This window comes from Mandrillus leucophaeus, unplaced genomic scaffold, assembly GCF_000951045.1.
Source record: "Mandrillus leucophaeus isolate KB7577 unplaced genomic scaffold, Mleu.le_1.0 Scaffold396, whole genome shotgun sequence".
In the NCBI taxonomy this organism is placed as follows: Eukaryota; Metazoa; Chordata; class Mammalia; order Primates; family Cercopithecidae; genus Mandrillus; species Mandrillus leucophaeus.
Window position 1 is genome coordinate 1,620,749 of NW_012104209.1, and position 25,213 is coordinate 1,645,961.

At 44.4% G+C, this 25,213-nt stretch overlaps 1 protein-coding gene across 6 annotated transcripts in view; it reads left to right on the forward strand.

Moving 5' to 3' along the window:
• Window positions 1-18,411, forward strand: part of SGK1 (serum/glucocorticoid regulated kinase 1) — a 187,090-nt gene extending 168,679 nt beyond the window's left edge. For 2 of the 6 annotated variants that reach the window (XM_011991459.1, XM_011991461.1), the window contains 11 exons: window positions 13,102-13,177; window positions 13,614-13,689; window positions 14,142-14,246; window positions 14,353-14,436; window positions 14,556-14,687; window positions 14,941-15,053; window positions 15,394-15,517; window positions 15,974-16,069; window positions 16,481-16,636; window positions 16,744-16,833; window positions 17,222-18,411. In XM_011991459.1, coding sequence (XP_011846849.1) covers window positions 13,102-13,177; window positions 13,614-13,689; window positions 14,142-14,246; window positions 14,353-14,436; window positions 14,556-14,687; window positions 14,941-15,053; window positions 15,394-15,517; window positions 15,974-16,069; window positions 16,481-16,636; window positions 16,744-16,833; window positions 17,222-17,389 — 1,220 coding nt within the window. In that variant the 3' untranslated portion in view covers window positions 17,390-18,411. Of the gene's footprint in view, window positions 1-9,749; window positions 9,994-11,670; window positions 12,120-12,742; window positions 12,957-13,101; window positions 13,178-13,613; window positions 13,690-14,141; window positions 14,247-14,352; window positions 14,437-14,555; window positions 14,688-14,940; window positions 15,054-15,393; window positions 15,518-15,973; window positions 16,070-16,480; window positions 16,637-16,743; window positions 16,834-17,221 lie in introns of those variants that run through there. The other 4 variants (XM_011991464.1, XM_011991462.1, XM_011991463.1 and 1 more) reach the window with 4 other exon arrangements.
• The last annotated feature ends 6,802 nt before the right edge of the window (window positions 18,412-25,213 follow it).

The following is a 25,213-nucleotide window of genomic DNA, read 5'->3' on the forward strand; positions in this document are numbered from 1 at the left end:
ACCACCCAGCCACTTTGGGATCCTCATGCCTCTGAATCAAAAAGCTAAGAAGGGAGTTATGATGTTGGCTGGAGTAACTGATACAAAATACTAGGGAGAAATTGGACTACTATTCCACAAGGGAGATAAATAAGTGTATGTCTGCCAGGCGTGGTGGCTCACGCCTGTAATCCCAGCACTTTGGGAGGCCGAGATGAGCGGATCATTTGAGGTTAGAAGTTCGAGACCAGCTTGACATGCATACTGAAACCCTGTCTCTATTAAAATACAAAAATTAGCCGGGCATAGTGGTGGGTGCCTGTAATCCCAGCTACTCAGGAGGCTGAGGCAGGAGAATTGCTTGAAGCCAGGAGGCAGAGGTTGCAGTGAGCCGAGATCGCACCAATGCACTCCAACCTGGGCGACAGAGTGAGACTCCGTCTCAAAACAAAACAAAACAGAAGTGTATGTCTGAAATACAGGAGATCCCTTAGGATGTCTCTTAGTATTACCATGTCCTGTGATTAAGGTCAATGAGAAATTACAACTCAATCCAAGTAAGACTGTGAATGGCCCAGACTCTTCAGAAATGTAGGTTTGAGTCACCTGCCACATAAACAACCACAATCAACTGAGGTTCTTGTTGAAGGTAAAGGGAATATAGAATGGGTAGTAAAGGAAGGTAGTTATAAATACCAGCTATGACCAGGTGACCAGTCGCAGAAATAAGCACTGTAACTGTGATAAGTATTTCCTCCCTGTTTTGTTAAGAATATGTTTGTGCGTCTATGTACATATATTAATATCTTTGTTTTCATTCTTCTCTTATTTCTTTATCATGTAACACAACATTTATTGACTTTATATCAGTATCTACAAGATTTATTGACTTTATGTCAGTATTTAAGTATTGTTAATTTTATATCATAGTATTTAAGTTATGGGATATCAGCAGAAGAGTAAACATCACCCAAGGACTTTACCTTGTCTTCTGGGGAAGGGACTAGAATGTTTTCTGTTGTACACAGAACAGGTGCATTATATTAGGTGGAATTATCACTTTGCGATTGTCTTTATTTGGAGATTAAGTGTGACACAAAGAGGTGTGTCTGGCTGCCAAGTTGAAAGGGGAGAACTTGTGATGGTTAATTTTAAGTGTCAACTTGACTGGATTAAGGAATACGTAGAAAAATGGCAAAGCATTATTTTGGGGTGTGGCCTTGAGGGCACCTCTAAAGGAGATTGATGCATGAGTCTGAGTGGACTAAGTAGAAAAGACCCTCCCCCACTAATGTGGGGGCAGGTAGGTGAGGGGGGTAGTGTCCAGTCGCCTGGGGGCCTAGATAGAACCGCAGGTAGGTCACTCACTCTCCCGGAGCTGGGATACATGCTTCTTCTCCGGCCTTCAGACATCAGGTTCTCCAGCCTTTGGCCTTTGGACGCTAGGACTTACACCAGCAGCCCCCAGATTCTCAGTTCTTCAGACTTGGACTGAACCACGCTAGTGGCATCCCAGGGTCTCCAGCTTGCAGACAGCCTGCCATGGGATTTCTCAGCTTTCATAGTTGTATGAGTCAATTCCCCTAATAAATCTCCTCTCTTCTCTTTCTCCATCTCTTTCTCTCTCTCTCTCTAGATATATCCTATTGGTTTTATTCTCTGGAAAACCATAATACACACACACACACACACGTGTAATCATAGAGATATGAAAGTGTAGTTTTGTATCTTAACTTGGCACTAAGCATTTGCACCACTTCCACATGTGCTGTGGCTTTTGTCATTTCTGACAACCTGATGGCCATTCTGCCATGGCTTTAAAACTACTTTGTCCGGACAGGGGCTGCACAATAGGGTCCCTTTTATCAAGTCCTTATCGTTGTGTAAAGAAGGCTATTTTGAGAGGATATAAAGGGATATAAAGTAGAAGGGGTTTGGGCTAAATGTTCATTCAGGCTTTCTGGCAATACAAAAATGATAGAGAACTTCATGACTGCAAGACAGGAAGAAAACACTCTGTGAGGTGACCGTGTCATCCCCTGGCAGGAGGAAAGATTCTGAAGTTCTTGAGGAAAGTTGATTGGATGACAAGAGTAAAACAGGTTACAATGGCATACTTTTCTATAAGCCAAATTCATATGATATCATCCATAGAGAGGGTTTAATGTAAACCATTATGAAAGCATTTTATTTCTCAAGAACTACCTGTGGGCTAGGCCCTCTCCTGGGCACCCGGGATGATGTGGCAAATAATGTAGATAATTATTCTGGCTAGGGGCAGTGGCTTACGCCTATAATCCCCGCACTTCGGGAGGCTTAGGCGGGCGGATCACTTGTGCCCAGGAGTTTGAGACCAGCCTGGCTAACACAGCAAGACCTCATCTTTGCAGATAATACAAATATGAGCCAGGCATGGTGGCACACACCCGTGGTCCCATCTACTAGAAAGGCTGAGGTGGGAAGATTGCTTGAGCCTGGGAAGCGGAGGTTGCGGTGAGCCATGAGTGCACCACTGCACTCCAGACTGAGGGACAGAGCAAGACCCTGTCTTAAATAAACAAACGTGATATCCCTACCTCATAGAGACTACTTTCTAGTTGGGTAAATCAATAATAAATGCAGAAAAAGTCACGTAATAAAACTAATATGCAGATAATTGAAACAGAGTGAATGACGAGGAATGGCCAGCTACTGGCTACTTTTGGTCCATGGTCCACTGTGTCAATGTGATTTTTTTTTTTTTTTTTTGAGACAGAGTCTCACTCTGTCGTCCAGGCTGGAGTGCAGTGATGCGATCTCAGCTCACTGCAGCCTCCACCTCCCGGGTTCAAGCAATTCTCCTGCCTCAGCCTCCCAAGTAGCTGGGACTACAGGCGCACACCGCCACGCCCAGCTAATTTTTTTTTTTTTTTTTTTTTAAGTAGAGACGGGGTTTCACCATGTTGGCCAAGATGGTCTTGATCTCCTGACCTCATGATCTGCCCGCCTTGGCCTCCCAAATTTCTGGGATTACAGGCATGAGCTACTACTCCCAGCCTATAAGATATTTACTGGGAGGTCCGAATGACAAGAAGGAGCCAGCTATGTGAGCATGAGGAGGAAAGCATTCCAGGTGAAGGGCACAGCAAAGGCGAAGTCCCTTGGGCAGACACTGGCTTCGCCTGCAAAGGGAACAGAGAGCACCACAGTGGTGCAAACCTGGAGGGAGGGGGAAGGTAGGAGGAGAGGTCAGAGGGGCAGGCAGCGACCTGATTAGAGAATGTTAGGCAGGTAAGAGACACAAATTGTGCTGCCTGACCTTCAAGGAACTCAAGGTCCAAAGAAACACCTGAGATTTAAATAACTAAACACACAAATTCCTGACTGAGGGATCCAATGCCTGGGGTGGGGGGTAGGGACAGGTTATTCTAAACAATCAGCTGGGTGTAGGGCATTATTATAGGAAAGCACGCCAGGAGAGTAGTCTGGGCCTCCAGAAGTTCCTTCTGGGTTTATTTTCTCCCAGACATCATAGAACTGTACAATATCAGAGCTGCAGAAGATGTTCCAGCACATTCCTCACTTGAAAAACTAGATAATCTAAATGATCAAACATGCCCAAGGCTGTACTTTAATGACATTAAGGCATAGCTGGGCCTGAGGAAAATTAGAAATGTCTGTGAGCTCACCTTTGCTTTTGGGAACGTGCAGTTACGTTTTACAAAATATAGACCATGCCCTCCCTGAGTACAGCAACACCGCCCATCGTGACATCCTTGTTAGATCCAGGGCTTAACACAGTGCCTGTCAAGAACCCATTCACATTACTGGGTACAAAATACAGCCAGAGAGATGGAATAAGTTCTAATGTTCGATATGGCACTAGGGAAATTAGAGTTAACAATAATTTACTGTATATTTCAAAATAGTTAAAAGGGAAGAATTGGCATGTTCTCAACACAAAGAAAAGATAAATGTTTGAGATGTTTGAGAGGACGAATATCCCAATTATCCTAATTTCATCATTACACATTGTATACATGTTTCAAAATACCATGTTACCCCAAAATATGTTCATCAACATATATTAATACAATAAATCAATACATGAAAGAGGTGCGCCACAGAGATCTGAATGACTAAAACTAACAGAGGACAGGCTCAGTTGGATCTCGTTCCTCTTCTCATTCCTGCAGGATAAGCTTATTGACCTAGAAAAAGCACGATAAGCACTGACTGGCCTCTGATCTTCTTTCAATGACTCCCTCCACCCTCTCAATAGGTCTGTATTTCTGTATTTGCCTTCTGTTGTTTCCTTGAGCAAGTACAAACTTTCTTGAGTTAGTTTCGGTTTGCTTTCTACTTTTTCACGCTAAACTGCAGTCTTTGCTGCAAACACTTGGTAAACAAGTCTTTATTCAGTAATCATGGCATTTTGTTTCTTGATACAGCACATTCAGGAGCACTGTCTGTGAGGGAGACTGAACGGAGGAGGGGGAGGTTGGAAGAACTAAGTGGATAATCGTTCAGGCCTTTCACAGAATTCCTATCACATAGGCTTTGCCTTGGCCCAGCAGATTAAGTGTCCCATACTGTGCAAGTGCCTTACTCACAGCCCATAATCGCTTGATGTATTATTGTTTTGATTCGTTGGAACCCTTTGCACTGTGTGACAGTGTTCTGTTTGTACTTGTGACGTGTGTAGGGTGGGGCTGGCAAATATACACAGATCATATTTTCTACTTAAAACTCCAACATGAGAGAGGCGCTTACTAAATTCTTTATTTCCTTTTTCTTTTTAGACGGAGTCTCACGCTGTTGCCCAGGCTGGAGTGCAGTGTGGCATGATCCCGGCTCACTGCAACCTCTGCCTTCCAGGTTCAAGGGATTTCCGGCTAATTTTTGTATTTTTAGTAGAGATGGGGTTTCACCATGTTGGCCTGCTGGTCTCGAACTCCTGACCTCAAGTGGTCCACCTGCCTTGGCCTCCCAAGGTGCTAGGATTACAGGTGTAAGCCACCACACCTGGCCTATTTCCATTATTTTTCACAACTTATATGAGGCAAGTATAACTCTCCCTGCTATACAGATGACAATATTAAGGGTTAGAGAATACCTTGTCTAAAATTTCATAGATATGGCTAGTCACGGTGGCTCACACTTGTAATCCCAGCACTTTGGGAGGCTGAGGAGGGCACATCACTTGAGCTCAGGCGTTTGAGATCAGCCTGACCGACATGGTAAAACCCCGTCTCTACTAAAAATACAAAAATTAGCCAAGTGTGGTGGCGGGTGCCTATAATCCCAGCTACTTGAGAGGCTGAGGCATGAGTATCGCTTGAACCTGGGAGGCGGAGGTTGCATTAAGCCGAGATTGCGCCACTGCACTCCAGCCTGGGTGGTGGAGTGAGACTCCATCTCAAAAAACAAAATAAAACAAAAAACTCACAGGTAGCAAGCCTCAGTCGTTGCCAACTAGACTGACATCCCCATAACTGTTTTTTCCATTGCTGGTTACTATTACATGTATCTTCTGTTGTTACAACTGGCATGCAGAGGCCGGGCGCGGTGGCTCACGCCTGTAATCCCAGCACTTTGGGAGGCCGAGGCGGGCGGATCACAAGGTCAGGAGATCGAGACCACGGTGAAACCCCGTCTCTACTAAAAATACAAAAAAATTAGCCGGGCGCGGTTGTGGGCGCCTGTAGTCCCAGCTACTCGGGAGGCTGAGGCAGGAGAATGGCGTGAACCCGGGAGGCGGAGCTTGCAGTGAGCCGAGATCGCGCCACTGCACTCCAGCCTGGGCGACAGAGCGAGACTCAAAAAAAAAAAAAAAAAAAACAACTGGCATGCAGAGTTTACAGGAAACAGTCCTTAAGTCCTTAGGGGTGGCCCAAGCTTCTGTTGCCTCCTTCTAGATTGATTATAGGCTCAGAAATGGGAGAGACTTGGGCCGGGCGTGGTAGTTTATGCCTGTAATCCCAGCACTTTGGGAGGCTAAGGCGGGTGGATCACTTGAGGTCAGGAATTCGAGACCAGTCTGATCAACATGGTGAATCCCCATCTCTACTAAAAGTACTAAAATTAACTGGGCATCGTGGCACGTGCCTGTAATCCCAGCTACTCAGGAGGTTGAGCGGGGAGAATTGCTTGAACCAGGGAAACAGAGGCTGCAGTGAGCTGAGATCACGCCACTGCACTCCAGCCTGGGCGACACAGTAAGCCTCCTCCGTCTCAAAAACAAAACAAAACAAAACAAGCAAACAAACAGAAAAAAAGAAAGAAAGGAAGAAAGAAAGAGAAAGAAAGGGAAAGGAAAGGAGAGGAGAGGAGAGGAGTGGGAGAGACTTGGAGAGAGACTTATACTGAGCAAATTAAAGCTTTCAGGTTTCACTTTAGTTTGACAAAAGATGTCCACCAGAAATCCAGACTCCTTATTTACTATTGGCCCTTTGTAAATAAAGTGGGGGTGAAAGAGAGCCCGTTATATTGTCTTCGTGTCAGTTACACCTTTAATATGTGTGTCTTAGGAAGGATTCTGGCTGCTGGACTTATGGGGGAAGTAGATGCCCATGTAGGTTTACCTTAGAGAGAATGGAGAGGAGGCAGACCAGGCCAGATACGGCGAGAGACCTCTCACCCCAAAGATCTCAGACCTGTTTCTTGTTTGAATGCTTGACATTTTATCATTGCAAATTAATTTTTTTGAGTTGAAAAGTGGCATTTTAAAATGCAAATGCCTAACAGCAAAGGTATGTCAATAATATATGGCTTTCAGTAAGGCCACAGTCTTTTTTTTCTTTTCTTTTTTTTTTGAGATAGGATCTCACTCTGTTGTCCCAGCTAGAGTGCAGTGGCAAGATCTTGGCTCACTGAAACCTCCAACATCCTGGGCTCAAGCAATTGTCCCACCTCAGCCTCCCAAATAGCTGGGACTATAGGTGTGCCACCATGCAAGGATAATTTTTGTATTTTTTGTAGAGACAGGGTCTCACTATGTTGCCCAGGCTGGTTTCAAACTCTTGGGCTCAAGTGATCCTCCTGCTTCAACCTCCCAAAGTGCTGGGATTAGAGGTGTGAGCCCCTGCAGCTGGCCACCACAGCCCTCTTGAGTTTACCAATAGTATTAAATGTTGACTTACAAATTTTTCCAATTTACTCTTCTGTCCAGACCAATGTATCATTTTCCATAATCATATGGAAAGTTCCCTGGATACCATTTTCCAGGTCAATCCTGAGAACCAAAATTAAAGTTGTCACATACATACGATTCCTTACCTAGTCATATTGCATTCTAGCTGGTGGTTTTTTTGTTTTTGTTTTTGTTTTTAATCATTGGTTGGATTATAATAAATCAGACATTGACAATATTGCCAAGATGGAGATGGGTACGTTTTCAGCCTGAGAAAGATCTGTTGGTCTCTTGCTATCTAGATTCTCATTCCTCAGGTGAGGCGCAGTGGCTCACACTTAAAATCCTAGCACTTTGGGAAGCTGAGGCAGGAGGATCGTTTGAGCCCAGGAGTTTGAGACCAGCCTGGGCAACACAGTGAGACCATGTGTCTATAAAAGACAAACACATTAACTAGGCATGGTGGCATGTGCCTGTAGTCCCAGCTACTCAGGAATCCGAGGTGGGAGGATCACTTGAGCCCAGGAGGTTGAGGCTGCAGTGAGCTGTGACTGTACCACTGTACTCTAGCCTGGACAATAGAGTGAAACTCTATCTCAAAAAAAAAAAAAAAAAAAAAAAAGCTTTTCATTCCTCGCATGTCAAGGATTCCCACTGGTTTCTTCTCTTTAATTTATCCCCTGAATGACATAAAAAATTTACTACGAAATCATGTTCCTACCCTCCCATCAATTTTCCTATGGGCTTACTTTTTAGAAGGAATGGGTGTAGAATATTATCCCCTCTGTCTTGGAAAAAAATATAAGCCCTGCATAAATGAAATAACTAGTTTTGTGGGTTTTAATAACTTTTAACACTATGATTATAGATAGTGTTATCTTAGCTACCTGCTGTATCACATTCTTATCTTTATGCATGTCAATTTTGACAATTATGAATATGGAAGGTAATAATTACTATACAACCTGTGTCTATAAATAGACATTTAAATAACCACCATTGCTAGTGACTTGTCTATCATAGCTATAATGAATAAACTCATTTGTCATCATTTTCTGTTGGATGAATATTGTAAAAAAAAAAAAAAAAAGACATGGCTTTGCTGACAACCTTCAACAAAAACTGATCCATTCAGTTTCTCTCTAGAGTAATAATTATGTTTTCTATAATTATAATAATTATGTTTTCTGGTATTTCTATGTGCTGTTTTGAGGGTGTTCCAGGGAAAGATTTGTATGCGCATCAAACAATGAATCAAAAAGTACAGGAACTTAAACTCTGCATAGGATTGTTCTATAATTGATGATACTTTGAACAATATGAAACAATTATATTGCCTTGTTATCAATGGAAGATAACGTGCACGGGGAATCATGAACATTACAGCTGATACATTTAAGAAGTGTCTTAAGCGTGAATATGGTTAAGTCCTTATAAAAATATTTTTCAAAATATTTTCTCTAATATGTTGAGAAATATCAGTAATTTATAAGCCTTTTAAAATTAAATGGAAAAAGTTGTATCTTTGTGAAGCTCTCAGGTTTTAGCATTGATAGTCCATCAGACTATAGGGGAATAAAATCGAAGAGTGAAAAAAAATTTTTCTGAAGCATTAAAATGCACATACACTGGGAAACATTTAGTTTCAGTGCAAGCTTTTTATCGTGGTCAATCATTCCCACTTGAGGGTTTTTGACTGCAGTTTTCCCAGCACCGAGACATAAATGTGAGACCATTCGTTTGGAGGAGTGGGGGAAGTAATTAGCCTATCTCATATATCAAGCCGTCTATATTTTCTATGACTGCACGAGGCGTTGTAGAGAAATTCTCTGGACCAATAGAATCCTCAGGAGACAAGTGGGGGAAGTCGCGTATACAGAGCAAGTTCTCCCAGAGAACTCGATCGCCCTCTAGGTTGCATTTACAAACAGTTCGCGAGGCTACTCTGACCACTTGGCCACCAGGGAGTAAGAGGAAAGGGGCCGGATTCCTCCCAGTAGGAGGACTATCTGGACCAAAGAAAGAGGCTGGCGACAGGAAGGAAGGACAGATCAAGCGTTTGAATAGCAGCTACAGGGCAACCTAAAGCCTGTGCAGTGTTAACAGGCGCGCGTCACAAACAGCTCCCCCATCTCCCCCTCCCGCCAAGCACCCCTCCGCCGTGTGTCACCTTCCTGTTCGGAAGTCTTAGTAGGTTGCTGGGACAGAACAGGGGGCGCCTGCTCCACCCATCAGGTATCCGGTTGGAAGAAAAGCCAGTCTCAACAACTTGATTCTCTCGGTTAAATGATAAGTTTAGCCGACCATCCGTCTCCAAGTGCTGAACATTAGGGTAGGGGAGGAAGGAGCACATCAGACGTTCCCTTTCTTTTCCAACCACAAATCATACGGTTGCATCTATTCTCTATTCCGCGTAGAGCCTTCCGACTTGAATTCCACGTTCCTCCCGGAATGCATGCCACAGAGCCTCTTTGAGAAAATGAACCCTGTGCATGTGTTTTGAATTTTTTCTGGACTGATTTGTGAGGATAATCAGTTAAGTTACATTTCTTGTGTGTCGTGCTGGGGGTGAAATAAAGCTAGGACGCTGATGACTGTAATTTTCTGAGTGATGTTGCAATGGGGAGAATAAATGGCCCAGGGTTGAACTTTGCAGCTTGCTCCCTTCCTGTATTTAAATTGCCTTGATATAAAGTGGGGTTCATAACAGAACAGGGATAGCCGCCTCTGGCTCGTGCTCTCATGTCATCTCAGAGCTTCCAGCTTATCAGAGGCATGTAGCAGGGAAGCCTACTTCAGCCATAACTGAGCTCTACCTCCAGCCTCCAGAAGTAATCCCCAACCTGCATATCCTTGGGCAACCCGAAGAATGAAAGAAGAAGCTATAAAATCCCCTTTGAAAGGTTCGTACTTACAGTACTATATTTTGCAGATGCCTCAGAGGATTTGGGGTTACTTGACATGGGGAAGGCACATAAGGTGGGGTGTAGGAGAGGGTTTCTGGTTGTAGATTTCTTAATTTAATGTTTGAAAACAAACATGCAAAAGTCTGTGTGCAGGTTGATGTTTCTGGACAGCCTGAGCACAATTTGCTCTCTCAACAGGAGAAGGAACCAGGTGGGAGCAGGGCTAGGCTGAGCTAGGCTAGTTGAATGGTGGGACATGACGTATGGGTGGCATTGGCAATAACAAAGTCATATTCTATGACGATTCCGTGCAAAAGGAAGCAGACACAAGCCAGTTACTGTGATTTCAAATTGCCTAAACATTGCTTTAGGTTGGCATGTCAATTTCAGGTACTAGTAAGTGCTTTTTTAAATTTTATTTTATTTTTATTTTTTGAGACGAGTCTCGCTCTGTTGCCAGGCTGGAGTGCAGTGGCACGATCTCGGCTCACGGCAACCTCCGCCTCCCGGGTTCAAGCGATTCTCCTGCCTCAGCATCCCGAGTAGCTGGGACTATAGGCGCACACCACCACGCCTGGCTAATTTTTCTATTTTTAGTAGACACGGGGTTTCTCCATGTTAGCCAGGATGGTCTCAATCTCTTGGCCTCGTCATCCACCTGCCTCGGCCTCCCAAAGTGCTGGGATTACAGGTGTGAGCCACTGTGCCCGTCCCCAGTAAGTGCTTTTTTTTAAGTGTAGGCACTAAGAAAACGTTCCCAGCCAGACTCCAGGAAAGAGAATGTGTGTTTCTCTTCTCTCGGTTTGGGACTGTTGCAACAAAGCAAACCAAGAAGCAGTTGAGACTAGAGATCACTTTAGGGCAAGTGGGGGTGGTTTTGCCTGCAAAACAAACCCCTGCCCAAGACCAAGGAAAAGGCGTTTCACATGCTATTCCTGGTTTGACAGCTGGTATTTCGGGACTGTGCCAGATCCAGTAGGCAACTTTAAAATGGCAGAGCCCTTGGCAGCAAGAGGTCATGGCAGGGCAGCCACCGCAGACAGCAACAGCGAGCGCCAGGTACCTGGCCTTGCGAATAGTAGTAACTTGTAACTGCCTGCTCTGGGCCCAATCGCTGCGCTCGCGGCTTCCCAGCCAGCACTGGCTCACGTCCCCGCGCCGGCGGTCAGCCTGCGGCTCCCAGACATCCCCCAGTCGCGGGGTTACTGGAAGGCACCGGCATCGCTGCTCTGCAGAGCCCGGGCCGCCGCCTCCAGCTTCCCTCCCTTCCCTGCCCTGCCTTCTGCAGCGGGGTCACCCGGCTAATCTTTCAGGATAAAGTCACAGTTTCTGTGGGACTCGAGAGAAAGAGCGAGGTGGCAAAACGAAGACAAGCCCTGGGGCAGCCTTGAGTTAAATCCAGGGAGGAGTAGGGATGATTTTAAGATCATGTATCGTGACCTGCAGGGTTTTGAGGTGGGAGAGCGTGAGAGAAGCAGGCTCCATAGAGGAATCGAGGATGCCCGGGTCACGCCAGGTCGGTCTCCGGGCAAAGCTACCCCCTCCCTTCGCTTGTTACCTCCTCACGTGTTCTTGGCATGGCAGAGATTAAAAATGCAAGGAAAAAAATTACATGCGGAACGGACAAAATGTTCTCAGAGATTACTTTAGAAAAAAAAAAAGTGAAATGCAGATTGTAGTTTTTCCTTTAGAGCAGAGACGACTTTTATTTCCGCCCCCTCCCCTCCACATTCCTGACCTCTCCCTCCCCCCCTTCCCTCTTTCTTTCCTTCCTTCCTCCTCTTCCAAGTTCTGGGATTTTTCAGCCTTGCTTGGTTTTGGCCAAAAGCACAAAAAAGGCGTTTTCGGAAGCGACCCGACCGTGCACAAGGGCCATTTGTTTGTTTTGGGACTCGGGGCAGGAAATCTTGCCCGGCCTGAGTCACGGCGGCTCCTTCAAGGAAACGTCAGTGCTCGCCGGTCGCTCTCGCCTGCCGTGCGCCCCGCCGCCCGCTGCCCGCTGCCCATGGGGGAGATGCAGGGCGCCCTGGCCAGGGCCCGGCTCGAGTCCCTGCTGCGGCCCCGCCACAAAAAGAGGGCCGAGGCGCAGAAAAGGAGCGAGTCCTTCCTGCTGAGCGGACTGGGTAAGCGCGGTCGCCGGCCCCGCTGGGGACTTGGCTCACTTCCCCAGAGCGGCTCGGCTCCTGCCCGGCTCGCGGGCTCGTCGGCAGGGGCAGGCTTTCGTCGGAGTTCTGGGAGCCGGGGTCCCGGCGGCGGGAACGGGAGGACCTGGCAGGCAAGGTCGCGCGCTTCGCCCTGCGCCCCAGAGATAAACCCCAGAGGGTGGCGCGCACCGCCGGCTTGGGCTGGGGAGGGAGGTGGGGGTCCGGCCGCAGGACGGCGCCAGGCCGGGGAAAGGGAATCTGCAGGGAGGGAGTGAGCGAAGCCACAGTGGCCGCCGCGCACCCGCCGGGAAGCGCCTCCGCGCTGCGACCCCGGCTTTCTCGGGCGGCGGAATAAATGAGAGGTGGAAAACTACCCTGGGCTCTGCGGCCCTCCCCGCGCCCTCCGCTGGCGCGTTCCCTCTCTCCTGCCTCGGGGGCCGATGGAGGCTGATAACGGCCCCCCGCCAGGCCCTCCCCGGACGGTCCTCGCGCCCCTGCCCCGGGCTCGCCCTCTCAATGGGGACAGAACCGCCCGCCGCAGGCAGCACCGCTGCCAGCAAACCGCGAGGCGGTCGGGGCGGAGGGAGGGGCGAGGCGAAGGGCGGGGCCGCTTCTCATTGTCGCGCAGGCCCCGCCCCCCGCGGCGGTGCCTCGCCTATAAGGCCGAGCGCGCGGCCCGGCGCAGCATACACCGAGCGGGTCTCCCAGCGCTAACGTCTTCCTGTCTCCCCGCGGTGGTGATGACGGTGAAAACCGAGGCAGCTAAGGGCACCCTCACTTACTCCAGGATGAGGGGCATGGTGGCAATTCTCATCGGTGAGTGCAGGAATCTGGCGGGATTTATGCTCCAGGAGACTCAAAGTGGAAATTTTTTGAAAGTCCGGCATCAGATTAGTGTGTGTGGCTCCGGACGTTATGAAGCCGTCTAAACGTTTCTTTATTTCTCCTCCTTAATCCACAGCTTTCATGAAGCAAAGGAGGATGGGCCTGAACGACTTTATTCAGAAGATTGCCAATAACTCCTATGCATGCAAACAGTAAGTTTGACGGGATTTGAGGAAATAAGAATAACTAGTCTGGTTTGAATTTGCCAGCAGTAAACATTCTCATCACGGCGTTTATCGGGAAGGCGAAGACTTCTTCTGGGGTGGGAATCTCTTTTCTCCTTAAATTTTAATATATTAGACACATTTTAAGCATTAAAGTTAATTTGCTGTTTTGGCTTGAACTGGAGATGTAAGATAAATGGTTCGTGTCGGCCGAATTCACGCCCTTTCTCCATGAGCAGCAATCCTTATTTCTGTATTTAACGGGGTTTATTGTTTTCTTTAACTGAGTAATATATTGGGGTATTTTCAGTTTAAACACCGAATTATCCGGGTAGAAGACGGTAGAGCCAGAAACTGACTTTTGATGTTGGTGGGCCCCCTAGTGGCGAGCTGGATTCTGAATCGTGCCCTTTATTCCCTGCAGCCCTGAAGTTCAGTCCATCTTGAAAATCTCCCAACCTCAGGAGCCTGAGCTTATGAATGCCAACCCTTCTCCTCCAGTAAGTATTTTCTATGTGCAGTGCCTCTGTGGAGAACTGTAAGGGAGTCAGTTAGTATTCCTGCATTAATGGTTTAAAATAGCATTTCTAGAATTTAGTATCAAAGCAGGAATGCTTCATTACTTTATGGCATAACAAGTGATAACAAATATTTAAGTATTCAGTCAGTATTATTTTATTTTTTCGTGGGCGTATTTTACCTCCAAAGTGGATTATTTTAAAAGGCATATTTCATTAAAAAGTTTTATCTGTCCGAAACAACATGATTGTGTGCAGTTTGCATACTCATTTGAAATGACTTGTGATGAAATGTAGTTTTGAATGTTTATAGATAGATGTATGGTCATTTGCCCCAGTCATTTGTAGATGTAACATCTTCTACATCGTTTATATTATAGATGTCTTCCTTTGAAGCAATGATATTAAAAGAAATCCTTTTCTTTTTTTCCTAGCCAAGTCCTTCTCAGCAAATCAACCTTGGCCCATCGTCCAATCCTCATGCTAAACCATCTGACTTTCACTTCTTGAAAGTGATTGGGAAGGGCAGTTTTGGAAAGGTAATTTCAAATCTGAAGATCTTTTGGTACACTTTCTTCATGTCCTCATTTTACATGCTCTCTGGATGAGGATAGAAAAATGATTTTTTTTTAATTGAAATTTCAGGTTCTTCTAGCAAGACACAAGGCAGAAGAAGTATTCTATGCAGTCAAAGTTTTACAGAAGAAAGCAATCCTGAAAAAGAAAGAGGTATGAGATGTGCTTGATGAGGTTGGCATTGGAGGTAGACACTCCTTGAATAATCTTGATCTTGGAATTTTGGTGCCAAGTTGAAATATGCCACTAAATCTGAATTGTCATTTTCCTAGGAGAAGCATATTATGTCGGAGCGGAATGTTCTGCTGAAGAATGTGAAACACCCTTTCCTGGTGGGCCTTCACTTCTCTTTCCAGACTGCTGACAAATTGTACTTTGTCCTAGACTACATTAATGGTGGAGAGGTGAGCAGGGGGAATAGAAGACGTCAACTCTTAGTGTCTCTGCATAGCCTGCTTTGTTTTAGTTTAAGAAGAAAGTTTTTTCAAAGATACTTGGTGGGGAGAATGTTACCAGAATTAGCATTTCCTTCAACCTATCAGGTTTATAGTTAATAGATTACTTGGGGCTGCTTCCTGCAGTTGTTCTTTTGCTGTATATGTCAAAACTAATTAAGTTCATTTGCAACCCAGCCTGACTTTGTTCTATCTCTCGCAGTTGTTCTACCATCTCCAGAGGGAACGCTGCTTCCTGGAACCTCGGGCTCGTTTCTATGCTGCTGAAATAGCCAGTGCCTTGGGCTACCTGCACTCACTGAACATCGTTTATAGGTAAGCCTGAGAGCTCTTAAGGCTACCTGTTTGGGTATAAAGGAGACATAGCACTGGCTCTTTCATAGGGCCTTAAAATAATTTGTGTTTATGTGCAACTTGGTTGCCTAAAACCAGATCCCCTAGCACGTGAGCTGGCTTGACTTCGTGCCAAGGGGGAATCAGCCAAGTAGGATTGTGCCTAATCCAGAATAGATGAGAACAAGGCTCCCTTTTTTCTTCACTATACAACTACAGTGAACCTAAAATGCCTCTAATACCTTTAGCAATTATCTTTAAGAGGATATCTTAGGAAGTGAAATTAACTTGTGCAACTACTTTTCTATTCGCTTTTTTACAGAGACTTAAAACCAGAGAATATTTTGCTAGATTCACAGGGACACATTGTCCTTACCGACTTCGGACTCTGCAAGGAGAACATTGAACACAACAGCACGACATCCACCTTCTGTGGCACGCCGGAGGTAGGCGCCCTCTTGGTTTGGTGCCTGGTTTACCCCCGCCTTCCAGGAGAGAGATGTACAATCATGCCTTGAAGTACCAGGAAGAGTAAACTCCTTTCAGAAATTTCTTAGTACAATTCAGTGCAAATAAAATACATTTGCTGTTTGATGTAGCAAGAGAAATCCCAAGGCCTTCTGTTGTTTACTGAAAAGTAGCTGTTTGTAAGATCTGCATCATAAAAATTTTCTAAATCCCCAAGTAAGAGATACCGAGTGCCCAGCAGTTTCCTAAATGTTAGTACACATAGGTAGCCAGTCACCCTCAAGAAGTCCAGCAGTTTTATCAGGAAGGAATCTAAAGATATATGTCTTCCAAGCTGGCTCTGGGTCTCTTAGCTTTTTCAAACTAAATGTGTGGTTGTGGGATTGCCTGCTTTCACCCGTTCTGAACTCTTGTTTCCCTGGTCTGTCTTTCAGTATCTCGCACCTGAGGTGCTTCATAAGCAGCCTTATGACAGGACCGTGGACTGGTGGTGCCTGGGAGCCGTCTTGTATGAGATGCTATATGGCCTGGTGAGTGGCACTTTGGGAACCATGGAACACTACCTGCTCCCTACAATACTGTCTTCACACAGCCCATGCTTGGCCATTGTGTCTTGCCCTTTTCAGTAGGCTTATCAAATGCAGCTAAGAGGCATATTGGTCATTTTATATGTCATAAGAATAATCGCTTACCTAGTTATTTTGTGCATTTCACATTTTACTAGATAGGACCACACTTAACCTATGTGGTGGTGAAAAACTACCGCTTATTAACATTGCAAAGTAGACACTTAAATAGCAAGGGAAAAGAAAGCATCGAGGTGGGGAGAGTTTCTCAAATGGAGCCTAGTATTTATTGCAGTTTACATCTTTTTCTCTGCCGGTAATATATGCCATACAAAACTTCCAATTAAGCCTAAAGTAATTTTCCCCTTCTTTCAGCCTCCTTTTTATAGCCGAAACACAGCTGAAATGTACGACAACATTCTGAACAAGCCCCTCCAGTTGAAACCAAATATTACAAATTCCGCAAGACACCTCCTGGAGGGCCTCCTGCAGAAGGACAGGACGAAGCGGCTGGGAGCCAAGGATGACTTTGTGAGTGACGTGTTCCTGTTCTCCGGGGCCAGCGGGGACGTGCACTAGACCTCCCTGCCCTTATTGAATGCACCTGTCTAAGTTAATCTTGGGTTTCTTATCAACAGATGGAGATTAAGAGTCATGTCTTCTTCTCGCTAATTAACTGGGATGATCTCATTAATAAGAAGATTACTCCCCCTTTTAACCCAAATGTGGTGAGTATCTGTCTCTTCTAAGTACAGTGAAGCCCAAAGGGCATTCCTTTTAATTCAGGATTGTCTAGGGGAGGGTTGGAAGGAATACATTGGCAGATGTTTTCTCCATAAACCCATTATTTTTCCTACATAAAAAGTACATGTTTGTGTCCCAACAAGGCTCCCGTAATTTTTAAGCACATTTATCAATAAAAGCATCAAAAGGCAAAAAGTGAACGTTATTCATATGTTTAAACTGTGTGTAGCCTTTTGAGATTTTGTGCTTGAAATGGGTGATTATGGAAGTTGATGTAAGACTTAAACTTGGTATGTAAAGCCTGGTCAGGATTTCCCTGTCCTGTGTCCAGTGTGAGTTCTTGACAAGCGTGTTCTTCCCTTCCCCTCACAGAGTGGGCCCAATGACCTGCGGCACTTTGACCCTGAGTTTACCGAAGAGCCTGTCCCCAATTCCATCGGCAAGTCCCCCGACAGCATCCTCGTCACAGCCAGCGTCAAGGAAGCTGCCGAGGCTTTCCTAGGCTTTTCCTACGCGCCTCCCACGGACTCTTTCCTCTGAACGCTGTTAGGGCTTGGTTTTAAAGGGTTTTGTGTGTGTTTCTGAATGTTTTAGTTAGCCTTTTGGTGGAGCCGCCAGCTGACAGGACATGTTACAAGAGAATTTGCACATCTCTGGAAGCTTAGCAATCTTATTGCACACTGTTCGCTGGAAGCTTTTTGAAGAGCACATCCTCCTCAGTGAGCTCATGAGGTTTTCATTTTTATTCTTCCTTCCAACGTGGTGCTATCTCTGAAACGAGCATTAGAGTGCCGCCTTAGACAGAGGCAGGAGTTTCGTTAGAAGGCGGACGCTGTTCTAAGAAAGGTCTCCTGCAGGTCTCTCTAGGCTGTGATGATGAATATTATGAAATGTGCCTTTTTTGAAGAGATTGTGTTAGCTCCAAAGCTTTTCCTATCGCAGAGTGTTTCAGTTCTTTATTTTCCCTTGTGGATATGCTGTGTGAACAGTTGTGTGAGTGTGGTATGCCTGATCACAGATGGATTTTGTTATAAGCATCAATGTGACACTTGCAGGACACTACAACGTGGGACATTGTTTGTTTCTTCCATATTTGGAAGATAAATTTATGTGTAGACTTTTTTGTAAGATATGGTTAATAATTAAAATTTATTGAAATGGTCTTGCAATGACTCATTCAGATGCTTAAAGAAAGCATTGCTGCTACAAATATTTCTATTTTTAGAAAGGGTTTTTATGGACCAATGCCCCAGTTGTCAGTCAGAGCCGTTGGTGTTTTTCATTGTTTAAAATGTCACCTGTAAAATGGGCATTATTTATGGTTTTTTTTTTTTGCATTCCTGATAATTGTATGTATTGTATAGAGAAAGTCTGTACATTGGGTTATAACACTAGTATATTTAAACTTACAGGCTTATTTGTAATGTAAACCACCATTTTAATGTACTGTAATTAACATGGTTATAATATGTACAATCCTTCCCTCCTCCCATCACACAACTTTTTTTGTGTGTGATAAACTGATTTTGGTTTGCAATAAAACCTTGAAAAATATTTACATATATTGTGTCATGTATTATTTTGTGTATTTTGGTTAAGGGGGCAGTGATGGGTTAGTTTAAAATTGAAAACCATGAAAATCCTGCTGTAATTTCCAGCTTAGTGGTTTGCTCCCAACAGCAGTGGTTTCTGACTCCAGGGGAGTGTAGGATGGTCTTAAAGCCAACCTAGATTCCAGGCCTTTTTAGCAGCATTTTATGGTGTCTGTCATTCATAAATCCATCCAAAGAAATCCTTTGCAATTTACTCATCTTGCAAGGATGGCTATGAAGTAATGCTTCCTGTATTTATTGCCCGTCCTGTGAAGTTGGACTATTTGTCCTGACATTTGGCTTGTCTTCAGTAACAGGTAATTCTTTCCAGAAATATTTGAAAGCCTGCTCTGGGCTGGGCTCTGTTCTGGGTGCTCAGGATATCGTAGTGGACAAAACAGACAACTCTTTGCCCTTCCAGAGCCTGATGAAGGCAGACTTAAAGCAGTTTGTTGAGATGGAAATTGAGAAATAGTCTCTGAAGTTTGGGAGAATGCCACTCAAGAGGGTGAGAATTTTTTTTTTTTTTTTTTTTTTTTTAAAGCATGCTCTTCCTGTCGCCCAGGCTGGAGTGCAGTGGTGTGATCTTGGTTCACTGCAGCTTCTGTCTCCCGGGTTCAAGTGATTCCCCCACTTCAGGCTCCTGAGTGCCTGGGACTACAGTCATGCACCACCATGCCTGGCTAATTTTTGTATTTTAGTAGAGCTGGGGTTTTACCATGTGGGCCAGGTTGGTCTCAAACCCCTGGCCTGGCCTCAAGTGATGTGTCTGCCTCGCCTTCCCAAAGTGCTGGGGAGAATGTTTTAAATAAGTGGATATGTTCCCAAAAAGCTGACCTGGCTGGATATCTGGTTTCTGAGAGTACCTGGAGTTGACCCAAGTCCACAGTGGGCTCAGTAAAGGGACCCTGAAGGAGCTCATTCCTGGCTTGGACTGAAGCCTTTTGAGCCAGTGTCTTCCTAGCACCCTAAGGGCCCAGCAGGCTCTGGCTCTGGGGCTGCGTGGCAGAGCCCACTCCTAGAGCTCACCCCACTGTGATATGCTCTGCGGGAGAAAGCAAGGTGGCACCCTCCTAGGAGATCTTGAGTCCGAAGTGTTTGGACTTTTTCACTCTTGTAGGCCTTCCACACAAATACCTAACAAATAATCAGGGAATCCCCAAACAGTTGATGTCGCTGCTGCCTTAATTGCACAAACCCCCTCCAGGCCTGCTGCGCCCCCGCTACCCTGACCTTCCAGTTTGTGCAGGGATTTCCCCAAGGGAAAGCTGTGAGCTTTTTTCCTCTTATCCTTGCTCCTGAGTCTCACCTCACTTTACCTTAGTCCCCCTCTCCTACCCCACAAGGTTTCCAAGGGCCAAACAGGTGTTCAGAGATAACTGAGTTCTTCTCTCTCATACTCTGATGGAGGAAGAAGATGAAAGCGAGTCAATAGGTTTTTGCCACAGGTCATGCTCTGCAGTTGACTTACTGCTCTACAGGCACTAGCTACGTGTTCAGTTCCCTACCCGGCCCAGTTGACAAATAAGAGTCCAAAGCATGTATTTTCCTAGTAAAGATTGATGCCGGCATATTAGACTCATTGCATATTCCCCCTCATTCTTATTCCCAGTAAGTTATGAATTCCTCCTTGAACAAAAAGTGCTTAAATCTCATTTTCATCTGAACACAATTCAACTGGGCTTAGGAATCTGCAAACTAATTACAGATAACTCAGATGGGCCAGTCACGAGTTACAAAGCTTTTTTTATTTTTTATTTTTTGAAGGTAGAAGTCTGGTTTATTGGATTACAGTCCATCATTTCACATAGAAGATCTGAATTGTGTTTCTCCAGAATTGAAAGGTGCCACAGGAGACCCAAACATTGTCACCCAGATGGGAGATAAGATCAAGCACAAGTGGGTGGGAAGAGAACAAGGCAAGAACAGGGAAGTCAAGAAAGAACAAGAGATCAATAAACAAATGACAAATATTTACTAAGCACTGTGCTGTCAAATAATGTGTGTACAGAGGTATCTTTTACCTAACGGGGTGGGGCATATCCTTGCCAGCACATTCCCTGAGCCCCAGCCAGCCTGCCTTTGAGCAAGACAATTGATTGGAAAAGGGATACTTGTCTTCTCCAAAGCTCTCCAGCTGTAGACTCTCAAATATGGGTTTGGGGGAATCAAATCAGCTAAGATTCTCATAAGCTAAAATGTGACTCTAAAACCACCGCTACCAAAAAGAATAAGTAAGTCACTCCCTTACAGAATTTGCCATCCACCTGGGGAGACAGGGCACCTACCCTTAATATGTGACAGGCAGTGAACGAGGGGTAAAGGGAACTTCAGAATTCCCGAGGCTCTCTGTGGGGTTGGGTGCCTAGAGCAGGCTTCACAGAGGGGAAGCTCTAAGATTCTTCCTAACCAATTCTAGGAACTCTAATAGGATATAGGCCCTGAGAACCAGATTATAATTGTAATAGCTAATTCTACTGAGCTCTTAGTATGTGTCAGACATTGTTCTAAGTTTGTTTTTTGTTTTTGTTTTTTTTTTTTGCTTGTTTGTTTTTGAGACATGATCTCTATCGTCTGGGCTGGAGAACAGTGGTACAATCATGGCTCACTGCAGCCTCAACCTCCTGGACTCAGGTGATCCTCCCACCTCAGCCTCCCAGGTAGCTGGGACTACAGGCACATGCCACCATACCTGACTAATTTATTTATTTTTTAAAATTCTTTGCAAAGACGTGTTTTCACCATGTTGCCCAGGCTGATCTCGAACTCCCTAAGTGCTGAGATAACAGGCATAAGCCACCATGCCTGGCTGTTCTAAGTAGTCTGTACTCAAGGTGTTCACTCTTCACAACAACGCTGTGATGTCAAAAGTAAAGAAACTAGTACAGAACGATGATTAGCTGGTCAGTAATCTGGCCCCAAAGCCTTTGCTTGTAGCCATTACTTTATCCTGCCTCAGAGGTGACAAAAGAGTATAGAAGCAAACAGCTGTGAGCTTGTTAGTGATCCATTTATTAATTCACCAGACTTTTACAAAGATTCCTTCTAGATGTCATGCTAGGCAAAAATAGGGGGATGGAGAAGGAGAGGGAGAGAGAGGGAAAATTTGTAATTACAGACACTATCAGTGATTGATGAAGATGAGAAGCAGCTACAAAAATATACATTGCAGTGGGAGTATGACTTAGTGCACCATTTTGGAAAACTGCTTGGCAGTATCTGCTAAAGATGAAGATATGTATAACTTGTTGCCCAACAGTTCTCTTCCACGGTATAGACCCCAAAGAGTGCACATATATGCAAGAAAAAATTTGCAATAGTGTTCAAAGTAATACTATTTATGACAGCCCCAAAATGGGAACCATTCAAACTGCCTACCTATAGGAAAATCAATAAAGAAATTAGAGTGGTTTCATATACTGAAATACTACACAATGAAAATGAGTGAATAATTGCTGTACACAACAAGGAATAAATCTCACAAACACAACCCAGACTGTATAATTTGATTTATATAAAATGTAAAAGCAGGCAAACAGCATGAGTTGATTTGGAAGTTAAGATGTGATTACCTTTGGGGAGGAAGGCAGAGCTCATAGTTGAGAGAGTGCATAACGGAGACATCCTACCAGGTGCTGTTAATTTCTTGATCTGATCTTGAGCTTGATCTTGATTTCATCGAGCTATACACTTATGATACGTGCATTTTTCTCTGTATGTCTTATATAACAAAAATGTGCATTACAAATACGTGGTATGATTAAAACAGGGTGTTTGTGTACATAGGAGTGACACCTTACCCAACTTGGGGGCCAGGAAATGGGAGTACATTTTTAGGTAATTTAGGAAACAGATGCTTAGGGAGATGTAGAGAACCCAGGTAGGCTGTCTTGGAGAACTGGATCCTGAAAATGAGGCAGAAAGGCCATTGCACAGTCAGGCTTGTAGTGGGGGCCGGAGGGGACTTGACGTAGGGCAGAATCTCAGCTCTATTGACCAGCTTTCTTTTCTTTTCTTTTCTTTTTCTTTTTCTTTACCCTTTTTTTTTTTTTTTTTTTTTTTGAGATGGGATTTTTAGAAGAGGCAGGGTTTCGCCATATTGGCCAGACTGTTCTCAAACTCCTGACCTCAGGTGATCCACCCACCTCGGCCTCCCAAAGTGCTGAGATTACAGGCACGAGCCACCGCGCCCAGCTGAAGATAATTTTAAGTTGGGAGATGGACCATATCTTTCATGTTCTTGATAATCCCATAGGTGAGACGTTTAGGCTTCATCAGATACCAAAGAGAAGCATTTGAAGGTTTTCCATGAGGAAAGTGAAGTGATTCAAAGAGTGTTTTACTGGCTATCACTAAGAGAGCAGAGAAAGCTTTGAAATTAATACAAAAGAAGCCCTTTGGGAGACTTCTGACAGTCATCCCAGTGGTGGTGGGGAGTAAGGACAGAGCAGACACGTTTCCACATTCCCAGGTCAATGAGACTTAGTCAGTTACTGAGAATGGCGGAAGACAGATGAATCCAAAGCAAAGCACGTTTCATGAATTTACTTCTTTAATGTACTTGACAACTTACTGAAGCAGTTGTCACAGCTGCAATAATAGTTTCTAGGACAAAGGCCGCCCACCGGTTTCTTCAACATCCCCAGGATATAATCAATCAGCCAGTCAATAATCAATCAATTTAATTGGCAAGGCAAGACATTATGCCCTGTAGTCAGTCTCTAACCTATCCTGCTAAGTAATTTCTCTCCTCATCCATCAACAAGCCCCTAAAATCCAGCCTAGACAACAAGAACAAAACTCCATCTCAGAAACAAAAAACAAAGAAAGAAAGAAAAAAAGCCTCTAAAATCCTGTGTAACTTGAGCCTTGTACTAGGGGCATAGCAATGTTAACACTTTCCCTGGTGTTAACTAGAACAATATTTCTATTAACAAAAACAACAAACCTGCACATATATTCCCTGACTCTAAACTAAAAATTGAAAAAATAAATACTACAAAAAATAAAATAGAAAATAAAAATGCAATCATCCAAATAAATTAAGCCAAATTTGAGAGAAAGTATTTAAATGTTTTTCTCATATTGCATGAAAAGTGTTAATTATTCAAACCAAAAATTAATTTATTGCTTACACCTCACTGTGGCTTGCAAGTGATCTTTTCTAGTCTTTTTTTTTTCTTCTTCTTTACATTTTAAGTAATTTTTGGTACTGCTGCTCTTTGTGAAGCAAGGTTAATTCATAGGCAGTGTGACTGCAATCAGCCCTTTCCTAGTCTAACTTGGCCACTGCAAACAAATGTACATGAGAACACATTTAGTTTACATATGTTTTCTCTGCTTTCCACATGTTTTCTGTGAAAGACTTTATCAGCAAGACCATAAGCAATCATTGAAGGTTTTGGTTTGTTTTGAGATAGGGTCACCCAGGCTGGAGTGCAGTGGTGCAACCACAGCTCCCTGCATCCTCTGCCTCCCTGGCTTAAAAAATCCTCCCACATCAGCCTCTGGAGTAGCTAGGACTACAGGCATCCACCACCATGCCCTGATAATTGTTTTTTATTATTTGTAGACATGGGGTCTTGCTATGTTGCCCAGGCTAATCTCAAACTTCTGAGCTTAAGTAATCCACCCACCTTGGGCTCCCAAAGTCCTGGGATTACAGGCGTGAGCCACCTCGGCTGGCCACTCCTTAAAGTTTACTCAATGTGCGCCTATAACATTGTGTTCAGACAGATATCTTTGTGTATTTGGATGCCGTGGAAACCATGAACTCTGATGGGCAGGGTTCTGTGTTTCCTCTTTTCTGGGTCCTCTGTCCTGTGCTCCACCTAGTAGTGTATCACAGGCAGCATGATGGCAGTGTTATAATGACAACATGCCAAGTACAGACTGTTCCCAAGGAAATACACAAGCAGACAAGCACTTCGTGGGAAGAGTAGACCAAGGGTCATCAGCATAAGGATGCAAGTCACTTAACATATACATACATAAAATAGATGAGTGGCTGCTCATTTGTTCATGACACCTAGATGATCCAACACCATGCTGCTTACTCTTCTTGCTACTTTTGATAGACTCTTTTTTTTTTTTTTTAAGATAGAGTCTCGCTCTGGCTCATGCTTGAGTACAATCTCAGCTCACTGCAACCTCCACTCCCCAGGTTCAAGCAATTCTCCTGCCTCAGCCTCCCGAGTAGCTGGGATTACAGGCGCACATCACCACACGGGGCTAATTTTTGTATTTTTAGTAGAGATGGGGTTTCACCAGGTTGACCAGGCTGGTCTTCAACTCCTGACCTCAGGTGACCGACCCATCTCGGCCTCCCAAAGCTGTAGGATTACAGACAGGAGCCGCTGCGCCCCGGCCTGATAGTCATAGACTCTAAATGTAGCATTCCACAGGCCAAGGTCATTGCCCTCCCTAACCCTAATGAACTCATTTGATCCCAAGTGTGTTACAGTGTTGCCAGCAAAGCTCAGCACATATCTGTCTGTTTCAGCAATAATTAAATAAGTTTATTTAATTAAATCAATTAAAATAGGGCTCAAAATGATCTGGGGTCCAAACTGAAAACTGTGATTATATTTTCCTCTGAAAGCTAATTTAAAAAGAGACATACAGAAAAGATCTGATATTTGAATTAAGTCACATGCTACCTAACAATGAACACTCTGGGGTAAATTTAGAGAAAATACAATATTTCAAATCAAACATATATGACAGTTATTTTAAAATAAGGTAAATAAAACAATAATGAAACAAGGAAAAA